This window comes from Zophobas morio, unplaced genomic scaffold (assembly GCF_036711695.1).
Source record: "Zophobas morio isolate AGI-343-1 ecotype UQ-CSIRO unplaced genomic scaffold, CSIRO_AGI_Zmor_V1 ptg000004l, whole genome shotgun sequence".
Lineage (NCBI taxonomy): Eukaryota > Metazoa > Arthropoda > Insecta > Coleoptera > Tenebrionidae > Zophobas > Zophobas morio.
Window position 1 is genome coordinate 18154184 of NW_026972109.1, and position 12358 is coordinate 18166541.

Here is a 12358-nt window from a genome sequence, read left to right on the forward strand (position 1 = left end):
TTCAAAGTGTTCAGTTTTGCAATTGTTGATTTAATCATTAAAATAAATCGATTCAGGTTCATTAATTTTTTGAGTCACCCTGTATATGCAAATTCAAAAAATATTAATGGAATGATAAATCACATGTACACACTCATCATATTTTGTACATTTTAGATAGGACTTGTTTATCAAAATTTTGGGTAGATGCTTTCAATTTTTAGGGGGGGGATGAGCAAAAAACATTTTGATTAAAAATTTACTATATTTATGATAACTTTAATACATGTCCAAGGTTTCAAAGCGTTCGGTTTTGTAGTTCCTGATTAAATCAATAAAATAAATTCACGCATTCATTTTTTTAGTCACCTTGTATAAGCAAATGGAAGAAATATTAATGGAATGATGAATCACAAATACAGACTCATCACATTTTGTACATTTTAGGTAGGATTTATTCGGCAAAATTGTGAGCCGACGTCATCGATTTTTTCGAGGGGATAAGCAAATATATTTTCATTAAAAATTTATCATGCTTTTCAAAACTATAAAACATCTACAAAATTTCAAAGCATTCGACTCTGCAGATGCAAAATGTTGTTTTGTAAGTTTGATATTTTTCCCCAAAAATCTGGACGTTTCGGGTAAAAACTCAACACGGCGTCATAAAGTACATGTGTATGTAGGACTAGGTTATTTTATACAATTTAAGACCCACTTATTATGTACAATTCTCAAGTGACGTCATCACATTATTGGTGGGGATGATTAGACAAAGTTTGATTAGCGTTTTACCATCTACATGATATTCATAATGCACATATAAAATTTAACAACAATCGGTCTAGTAGTTTCAGAGATTATCTGTCTAATAAAAATCCAGACAGACGGCAAATTTTAATATTTTTCGAAAAAGGTGGCTATGTTTTAATGTACTTCAAGGACGTGGCAATTTCTGTCGAAATAACCTTCGACCAATTTTTAGAACGATATCTAAAATTCTGAACGGCTTTTTCTAAGTTATTATACTTTCACACTTCATAACGTCTCTCTCACGATTTAAAGTAAATATTGTTAATGACATTTAAACTAAACTTAAACCTTAATCCATTTTGAGAGAAAGGAACTTTAAATTATCATCAGTTAAATTAATATCGTTACGGACTCAAAACGGGAGGTGTATTTTATGTTTATTTTGTCTTACATTACTATAATGTGCTATTTTTTTTCACAACTTGAATTTGAATTTTAAACACCTTCTTGTGTTTATGTCATATATGCTTTGTTTTATGTGATGTGTGAATTCTTTGGGTCCAAGATGTAAACTATGAAAACATTTCTGTTTTAAACACTAATAAAACTAATAAAAAATTAATGCGTAATTTGACAATATCTGAATTATTTTTGTTTAAAATCCTTGAAAGAGTGAGACGTTATTATATATTGCTTGCGTTGCGTTGCATTTTTATTGACATACAAGCACATGCAAGACCACATGGCGAAAACGGTTTCTAATTAAAGCTGATAACTTTTTCTCATGTCACTTGCCCTAACAAAATGTTAAATTCTAAACTTCATGAGGAGACTTGTGTTCGTATGAAACAAGCAGCTTGGTCCAATAGTGGTTGATTTGGGAAACCGGGGTGGAACGTGTAATATGCGGCAGGTTTTTTGGGCATACAGACGTGCTGTGTGTGTGATACCTGTCAAATACAGTAAAATAATCGAGGAAGGGTGATAGACTACGACAAGGAACTTAAATTCCGCTCTCGTTACAACATCTGCTAATTTACCATCCAATTACTTTAATGACAATTTCTTTTTTGTGTAATCGATGCAAATATTTGGATAAATATTAGTATCAATTTATACAATTTCATTTCATTTTCGAAAAACGGTTTGTTTATATCTACCAAGGATTTCCAAAATTTGAATGTCGGGTTGGCTTTGAATGATGGAATGGCTAGCTCTAACGATTTTTGCGTAAAATTAATAAGGAATTAAATATTATAGAGAATAAGCGGTTGTTGCAGACTTTCGCATACATCGTGGCGTTAAAATGGCGATGAAGGAGTTGGGGTGGAATTTGAGCACAACCAGTCACCGGCAGTGCCAGTTGTAAGGAGCAATGGGTAATTTGAAAAGAACAAACAACCAAATTTTCGGAGAACTGAAAATGAAACAGTGAGGAACGATTAACCTTGTTGAAAAACACATTTATTTCTGTTATCTTATAGTAAGAAAAAACCATCATAAAACCCTCCTGACGTCTTTTTTCGTACCTACAACCACAAGCGCATGCATTAAAATAACCAAAATGTTACAACCTGACGAAAATGACCCACTTCCTCCAGATAGTCTTCTAGCGTTCCGGAATTTTACCGAATATTTGCGAATTAATTCCGCACGACCAAATGTTAACTACGGTGAGTACCGACAAACCAAAATTCCATACCTACACTCAATTCACAGATTCCTGCGTGGAATTTCTTGAAAGACAAGCTGAAAGTTTAGATCTACCCGTGCTAGTATTCCGTACAACGACCGGCAAACCCATGGTTTTGATAACATGGACGGGAACCGAGCTAGGCCTTCCAGGAATACTATTTACCAGCCAAATGGACGTGGCACCAGTTTGTGCAATCGAGTGGGGACACAACCCTTTTGCCGCCGAAGTTGCTAATGGGAGAATTTACGCTAGGGGCTCTCAAGATTCGAAAAGTGTCGGCATTCAATATATTGAAGCTATAAGACGCATGAAGACCCTCAGAATTACTTTAAAACGAACGATCTATTTACTTTTTATGCCAGGTAAAACATGATTTTTTCTTACATATTGAATACAGTTTCTTGTAGCTGAAAACTTCGATGGTCATGACGGAATGGGTGGATTCGTACAGACAGAAGATTTTGTAGGGCTAAATGTTGGATATGTGCTATGTCCAGGAGAGGCGAGCCCTCACCCTGAGTTTGTAGTATTTACGGGGGAAAGATGTGTCTGGAGTAAGGTTTAAGAGAGAAAAAAAACCCAAAGTGATATTTGTTTTTAGATATGGACGTGCACTGTCAAGGCGACCCTAGCCACGGATCTTTCTTGAATGAGAACACCGCGGGAGAAATAGTGACTCGTGTTTTACATAAATGTTTCGCTTACAGAACGAAGCAAAAGAATAAACTGATAGCCCAGCCTAATTGGACGATTGGAAATGTCGTCACCATTAATCTAACAAAAATTGAAGTAGGAAACGATATTGCGTAAATATTGTTTTTCTATATAATGCAGTTATAGGGTGGAGATGAAACGTACATGGTACCAAAAGAATTTGTGCTATCTTTTGAGTGTCGCATTCCCCCCGAAAGGCAGCAAGCAGTAGAACTTGAAGAAGAAATGGCCCAATGGGAAGAGCTTAGTGATACTATAAGGGTTCAGTATACGGTCAAAGAACCACAGATTCCCCTCGCCTCACCTGATGATATATATTGGATATCTCTGATAGAAGCAGCTCATGTATTGTACGTATTTGTTTCTACCTAAAGAGTCATATAAAACAATTATTTATTTTAGAAAAATACAAGTGAAACCTCAAATTTTTGGGGGTCCTACACACAGGCGTCATTTACACAAAGCCGGAGTACCAGTGATCGGTTTTTCGCCCATTAACAACACGCCTATGCTATCACACATTGCTGATGAATATTTAGAGATTCAAACATTTTTAAGGGGAATAACCATATATTACGAAATTTTTTATGCGTTAGGGTTTGCGTAAAAATACAAAAACAATAGGTAAATGTTGAAAATAGTAATGTTAAAAAATGTGAACTGTTACAATGTTAATGAATATGTTTGAATATGTTACAAATTTATTTTGGCAAATAAAGCCGAATTTATTACCAAGACGTTATAACTGCTTACCTAGTAAATAGCTACTGTGCACATTTTAGCACTTAAGCTACGCATTACAGAGCTCTACATATTTGCAAGACATTTTTGACAACCTTGACTGTAAGAATAAGTGTCACAAAGCGAATGAATGTATGACGTCGTAGACACCACTGCATAGTAAATTTGCAATTAGTAAAGTAAGGTGTAAAATGATTTCACCGTTCGTGATAGACAAAAAAAGTGGCACACTCAACCCGTCAATATTTTGTATGGATATTTAAAGATTCGTTCCGTACATCCCGATATTAAGATGGTATTTGTTTTTGTTGATATTTTTTAAAATTAGATATACTTTATGTTTGACACATAATAGCAATAAATATACAAGTGTTCGGAATGGACATAGACATACGAGGGTTGTTCGGCGGAAATTGAGCCTCGTCTAGAAGACGGGTGTTTAAAAAGAAATCTTCGACTGTATGTGTTCCAGTGGCGGCTCGTGAAGTTTTCTTCAGAGGAGGCTCACGAAAAGAACACTCCTGCGTTGATAGATGAACTATTCTTTTCAAAATTGCCCTATTTTTAGCAACTTTCTCGTTATAGTTCTCAATATCCCTCTTATGAGCGGAATCTAAAGTAGTAGAAGAAAATATGTGTTCCTGTGATTTTTCATGCCTTTCTATTGCTCATGACAAATTTTGTAAATTATTATAGCCTGTTTTATCCCAAACGGAAAATTTATCACTTGTGAATAATACACAATTCCAACAGTATAATTTGTTTCTTAAAAAACCGAAGCCGTTAGCCATTTAGTTTTATTATAATTATTTTCATGAAATGCTCTGTTTTGCTTTTTACCTGTCATTACCATTAATGGGAGTGGTGGTGTTGGTCTCCCCTTTTGTTTTATAGCGATCTTTTTATCACAATCAAAGCTACTAAATTAATTTTTTAATAGATAATTTACGTATCTGCACATGAGACTGAATTATTTTCGTTGCTCATTCTCGTTAAGTATAAGTAATATTAATATGCCGATAATAGCAGCTGTTTTTAACGATCAGAAATAAAACGCAAATAAATCATACAAAAAACACCTTAGGCTTTACGTAGGTACTAAGGCCTAAACCACTGAATAAGGAGCATGCGAAACCACCTCAATGTTATTCCAATTTATACCCGATCGCTCCAAATAATAAGAAAGAGATAAAATTATCCGTGCGACTTGATCTGAAAAGAGATGAACTAGCCGGAGGCTAGCGGCCTGCAGCGGCACCCTGATCAACGTTTTAGCCAATGCAGTACCGAATGACGATGCGTCAAGGTTGCGGTCTCAATAGTAAGATGCATTCTCGGCGGAGGCTAGCCTTTATCGCTGAAGCCAAACGCGGAGTGGTGTGAATTATGATTGTAAGGGCGCAAATATAATTTTTTTCGACATTTTAACCTGATATCTGATGAAAGTAAATTAAATCAAACAAAACTACTAGTAAGGCCCCTTTAGAACACTTTGTTTTTTTAATCATTTTGCCCTGTTTTTCAAGGTACCTTTTTAATAAAGTTAAATTTTTAAGAAATTTACCCTGTTTTTCCAAAGGTCCCCTTTTAAAAAAGTCAACATTTCAAGGAAAATACCCCGTCTTTCCAAACGTGAATACGGTTTCGTACAAGCGAATTTCTTTTTCAAAAACACTCAAAATTAGGAATTTTGCGCTGTGTTAAAGACTTTTTCTTGTTAGGCCCCTTCAGAACTCATTGTTTTTTAAGCATTTTACCCGTTTTTAACAGCCTTTTTAAAATTAACATTTTTCAAAGATTTTACTCTGTTTTGAAGTTTGTACGGCCCTGTTTTCAAAAGTATATCTAAAAAGCAACATTTTAGGGATGTTGCCCAGTGTTAAAAACTTTTTTCCTGTTAGGCCCCCTCAGAACACAATACGTTTTTATCCTTTTAGTCTGGTTTTCAAGGTAACTTTTAAAAAAGTTAAAATTTTTAAAGAATTTGCTCGGTTTTTCGAAGTCACCCTTTTTTAAAAAAGTCAAAATTTTAAGAAATATATCCTGTTTTATCAAACGTGAATATGGTTTCGGCCAAGAAAAGTTACCATTTAAAAACACTTAAAATTCGTCTTTTAACCCTGTTTTTTCTGTATATTTTAAAATGAACATTTTTCAAAGATTTTACACTGTTTTGAATTTTGTACTACAGTAGCGGTCATTTCTACGGAACCACTCGATAAAAAGTCAAGTTGGTAGCCCTGTCATCTAGTACTTTACGCCGAACGCGGTTGGTAGCGGTAGTTGATATGGCAATCGAAACTAGCACAACACGAATGTTTCGGTTGCCCTCAGTTATGCCGCACTGTATCCCGTGCAGACTGTATGTTCTGTTAATCTATTTATTAAAATAAAATATCTGCATTGACAATGGGGCCATCTAACCTGTCAAATTTTTGACACATATGTTTTCCCCCAGAAACCCGTCAAGGTCACTTACACCAAACAAATTTTGAAAATTTACACTAGGGAGTGGTTCTATAGAAAAGATCGCGACTTTATTTATATATATCATATAAATTCATATCGGTGTAGTGGATTGTATCACTGGAAAAAAAAAACAAAAAGACGTATCAAAACCATATTTTTGAAAAAACACACAGCGGAATAAATGTCGTCCTGGACTCGAAAAGGCAAATGATTTTGTGTTCTGTTTTATGTGTTTTATGATTCCAAATTTGGAACATTTATTATCAAAAGTACCTCTCAGAGCGATGTACAAACAAACCACATGATATTTTATGTTTTGACCATATTGAACATGTGTTTATGTATTTATGTGTTGGGGAATTCGATTCACGATGTACTCTTGTTTCTTTAATTTCGTTTAATTGAATTCGGTTGGCTACTTCGGGCCAAGTCAAGACTGACTAATTTCTCCTGTCATTCTTATGACTGTTTATTCGCAATACCGAGATGCCGCCAACACGGGATATGCGGAGGGTGTCTTGCTGGTAAAGGAAACTTTAGTGGTGGGAGCCAGTGTGGTGTGTCCCGCGGTGGATGGAGTAAAGTTACGGGATAAAACTTGCAGCCGCTGCCTCAGGCGCCGGCGAACACAGCATGGAGATAGCGTGACGTTTGGGGTGGCACAGTGGCTTGGTTGTAGCTGTGGTAGTGCAAAGAAACAGTTCGATGACAGTTAAATCGTTTAAAATAATCAAAATCTGCCAACATAATAATTTGGGCATTGCTTTCCATTTCGCTTTGATATGAATTTGCAAACTAGAGCATTGTATACTTTTAAGAACAAGCTGTGTTTAATCTGATCGAAATTTAAAATTGTTACACCTGAAAGAACCAAGTTTTTGTAACTGAAATATTGAAAAAAAAAACGACAACAATAAAAGGAAAGAACTTAATAAAATTATTCCCGCCATATTTTTGTGTTGTTAATTTCAAGGTCACTCTTCCACCTTTGCGGTTCACCACTTGCATCAGAACGCATTCCGCCATTTAAACACAACGTAGGGTCCCCATTTTGTTGACGATCACAGTTCATGGCCACTTTTCGAATTTTTCGCGGGTTTTCAAATTTTGTGCGCATGTCTCCAATTTTGGCGGAATGTTTGGGTTATTACAACTATATGGGCTTGTTCTGCACACACCATTTTTTTATCAAATCTCCCCCATTTTTCAAGTTACCATTTAAAAACACTTAAAATTTACCTTTTTGGCCCTGTTTTTCTCTTGGGCCACTTCGGCACAAAAATGAATACGTTTTCCTCTAAACAGGTTATGAAATTAAAGTAAAATAACGCGACACATGAAAATAAAATTGAACGTCAAAAAAATGTCTCACTATATGTATAGTCTTTGCCATTTCTATTGAAACACCACTTGTTGATTTTGCCTAAAATTTAGCAATTGCTAACAATTTTCGGTTGATTGACAACGGCTTTTAGTTAGATAACAATAACACGTGACGTCATGTTGTGGCGGGAACTCAGCGTTTGACAAGCGCCGTGAAACTCCATAAGCGACAATGTTAACATTTTCGCATTTTATTTAAAAGTGTGGGTATTTATGTAGAAAATAAACACGTGAATAGCTTCTTTCATATCTTTTCTGTGTATCAGAGTGCTTTTTTTGGCGATTTGAGTTTAGAAATACATAATACAAATAAAAATACAGAACGCTGTTTTGGCCTGAATTCCTCGTCACCCAAAATACATCCGTGTGTTTTAAGCGGGAAATCGGAAATTAATATTTTCGTTTGAGGTTAATGTGACGGGTTTAAGTGAAGGTGTGTGATTTGTTTTTAAAGTATGGATAATTTAAGTGATTATGCACGATGTCTTTCCGTCAAAGAGAAAAACAGATATGTACAAAAGTTAAACAATTTAAACGGCGTAGATCCTTATACATATAATGAGTGCAAGTAATTTTAATTTGTGTTTAGACGATGTCCCTACCATAACAATGAATACCATTCTAAACTTTTTTATTTTTGGAATAAGTAAAATAACCCACAATGAAATTCGTGCATTCAAAAGTCTAGAGACATTTATTCAGTTTTCTCTTTTTTAAACGACTTTCAACATTACAAGTATTATGAGTGGATTTATTTTGATATCCTAAATTCTGTGATGGAACATAATCAGGGTGGTCCACATCCGACAAATCTGCAGGTTTACCTAAAAGAGCACCAATGTAGTAATTTATTAGAAACTGTAATAAATCTAATAGGTAGTTACTGTACCTAAAATAAAATGATCCGAACAAATATAGGAATACTTTACTTTGGCTTCGTTAAATCAGTGGCGTAACTACCGGTGTTCCACGTGTTCGGCGGAACACGGGCCCGCTGCTTCAAGGGGCCCGGTCCGGTCACACGAACATTTTTTTATTAGATTTTTTTTTATATTATTGCCCAAATTACATCCTGAAATAAAAAATTCGAAAATGTGCTGTAATCCCAGGATCGATGGTTGATTGCTATTTACGAATTTTTTGCTGCAAAGGGCGGCATCTCAATATCATAGACTCAATAAACTCGGGTTTTAGCGACCGGCACCGGCGGTCGAAAATGCAGCAGCATCTGTTTGTAATAAACCTGTCGCAGTGTCGCAATCCCATTGTAGCAAATCTAACACCCCATGTAGTAAATTACCAATCTTTATCCGACAAAAGTATGACTAATTTATGATGCAAGACAACAAAATATTTCAATTTTGTCCTCAGTTCTACTGTGAAACTTCATGCTGTAATAAAACGTGAAAAAAAATCAGTTTCAGTTGTGTTTTATGAAAATTTTCGTATTTTCAAAACTATTTTAATTTTGTACTTGTGGTGCTTTTTTGGAATAATAAAATATATCTGACGTATGTTACAACTAATTTTTTAAGTAAAAAAAAAACTGGACTGGGAAATTATTACAGAATGACCTACCTGTACTAGTGTCACTGAAATTATCACAGCATGTTTCACTTTTCTTACAATACCTCTTTCGGTGGTTTCAGCGGAAAGATCTTTTTCGAACTTAAAAATGACTAAACATTTTTTAAGAAACAATGAGCCAATGCAGATTATCTTCATTGAATCTCTCAAATGGAAATCAAATTGCTAGAAGCTTAGATGTGTCAAATTTTGTATCAACTTGTGCCCATTGAAAAGCAAGAAGAAAACAATTTTGAGATAAAAAAAAAATGGCATTTTATCTATACTTCTATACTTACTTATATTATAAAGTTGAAGAGTTTGTTTGGTTGAACGCGCCAATCTCAGAAACTACTGGTTTGAATTCAAAAAGTCTTTTTGTGTTGGAAAGTCCGTTTATTGAGGAAGGTTAGAGGCTATATAACATCACCCTATGATTAATAGGAGCGGAGCAGCAATGAAAAATATCGGAAAAACGGGAAAATTATTCGTCCTTTGACAGCTTCCGTTGCATACGCTGCTTATTAAACGGTTAAAGTTACATAAAAATCATGTATGATGGAATTGTTCCCTTCTAAAAGTTCTAAAAAAAAGTCCGCGACAGCATACGTCAATCTTTTAAGGTCGACTCAGTATAACCTTTTTTATGGTAATGAATTTTTTTCTAAAATAATCTAATATAAAATTCTGGTGTCACAGTGTTTGTAACCAATCTCCTCCGAAACGCCTTGACCGATTTTTATGAAATTTTTTGTGTATATTCGGTAGGTCTAGTAAACTATTTTTTAAACCCCTAAGTGATAAGGGTGACCCACCAAACTTTTTTTTATTTTTTAGACATTTTTTATTTTTATTTTTTTAAGATTTGGCATCAAAAAATACATATAACCCTAAATTTTGACCCTTCTACCACCAACCCCCATTTTTTAATAACGATATGAGTATCTTTGCTTTCATCCACAGATGCGCAATAGGGTTGCAAGATGGCCATTGAATATAATCATTGTCGTACGATAAATTTTTATGTATTTATTTTAATTTAATTTTTTATTTAACTATGTACCAAAATATTCACTAGAAATGCCAAAACAACGTTTGGCGGGTCGGTTAGTTTCTAATATTGTATATATTTTAATTATATGTCTTCAGGTAATTATTGTATTTTATTTTTTTAATTCAATGTTTCAGGTAGAATGATTTTAATAAAACGTTAGCGCTAATTGCAATCTACTCATTCTTTACTCATTATACTCGTATTTTTAAATATTTTTATTTCCCTGTTCATTAGGGGCCCCACAGTGTTGTAGAACACAGGCCCACAGTTTGATTGTTACGCCACTGCGTTAAATCCACTCGTTTCAAGGCTTTTAACCAAAGCTTCCGCCTTTTTTCCCCATCCTGTATATATTTACCTTTATTGTTGCTAATTGCAGGGAAAGGAAAATAAAATTTGTCCGCATTTCTGGTGCTTTGATTCGCGCTACCCACAACAGCACAAAATTTAGACATTTTCTCCTAAAATACAAAATATTATAATATTAAGATGCTAGTGTATTTAAAAAACATTGATGTACATTAACAAAGAATTAATTTGCAAAACAAATAATACAAGATGCGACGAAGTTAACCTGTACATCACATTGGAAAACATTATTTTTTAAGCATATTCAAACGTTATGGTGCGTTTTACAGATATCTACACAGTCTAGAAACTGTAACAAACTCACCAAACTATAAAAACACAGTTGACACGCTCTCAAATTTAAATGAATTCCGAAAATATTAGCATTGACTCTTATGAGAAAACCGGCTAGTTGTCAAACGCTGCCATCTTGATGACCTCGGATGACGTCAGTGTATTTGGCTAATTTCGCAACAGCTGGTATTTTTTCAAATCAATTTTTAATATTGCTCCAATAAAAACCCTATGAAATAAATTACCTACAAGTTGTCCCAACATGGTACTTTTTTTTTCATTTTTGTGGTTCGGTATCTTGATAAAAAGACATTTCATAAATATGTAATATATGTTGAAATTCATATATAAATTTATAAATATAACATAAATATTATATAAATATTTGTAATATCTAGTCAACATTTAATATTACATCAATCTTGTATAAATATTAGAAAAATATTGCTTGCTACTGGGGAATATGAACGTTGCCAAATTTACGATCAACAAGTAGTGTTTCAATAGAAATGGCAAAGACTATACTTGTAATACAATGGCAATGTGGCAACGCTGCGCAACTGAAATGACAGAACTACAGATATGCGCAGTAGTAATATCCGTTCGCAAAACTGCCCCACTGTCAGTGTCAGATTTGGAAAAAATGACCTGAGTGTACTCAGTAGTGAGATGCGAAAAACCTGTACAATATGTTGCAAAATTGCAATCTAGTGACAAATTAGTAACTAAAAATAACTTGTCAAATAAAAATGTCAAAAGCACATTAATTGAAGATTTTTATCAATTCAAGTAAAGAAAGAGTATGACACACGAACGACAACGAAAGCTTTTTTTGAATAATATATATTTTTGACCTTACTGTTCACTTCTACGCTTCTGGTGCTACAATTTGTTTGAATTACTGACAAGTTCTTTAAACACATTGAACACTTCAGCAACTCAAAAAGGTAAAATAGTTAATAAACATTTGATTTTTCATTCATTAATTTTGAAAATTTGAAATTCAAGGCGGTAATCATATAAACTTAAAAATCTTTTAGGGGATTATTTCTCATACCAACAGAATGTCATTCTGACAGTGCCGGAGTTTTGCGAACGGATATTATTTAGATACTAGCTGACCCGGTGAACTTCGTTTCACCTACAATTTAATTTTGAATCTGCAAAACTGAATGCTTTGAAAACTTGCAGATGTTTTAAACATATGATAAGCATAATAAATTTGTATTCAAAATATATTTACTTATCCTCTCCAAAAAATTGATGACGTCAGCCCAAAATTTGCCAAATGAATCCTATCTAAAATGTCCAAAATAGGATGAGTCTATACTTGTGATTTATTATTCCATTCATATTTTTTA

The 12358-nt window shown here is 34.1% G+C and overlaps 1 protein-coding gene across 1 annotated transcript; it reads left to right on the plus strand.

The window, feature by feature from the left end:
* The first annotated feature begins 2296 nt into the window (after positions 1-2296).
* Positions 2297-3749, plus strand: LOC135136281 (aminoacylase-1-like). Its single transcript, XM_064065495.1, has 6 exons — positions 2297-2405; positions 2452-2790; positions 2836-2982; positions 3030-3217; positions 3269-3492; positions 3545-3749. Exons 1-6 carry the CDS (start codon positions 2297-2299, stop codon positions 3747-3749), a joined length of 1212 nt encoding a protein of 403 aa, XP_063921565.1.
* Positions 3750-12358: the final 8609 nt, after the last annotated feature.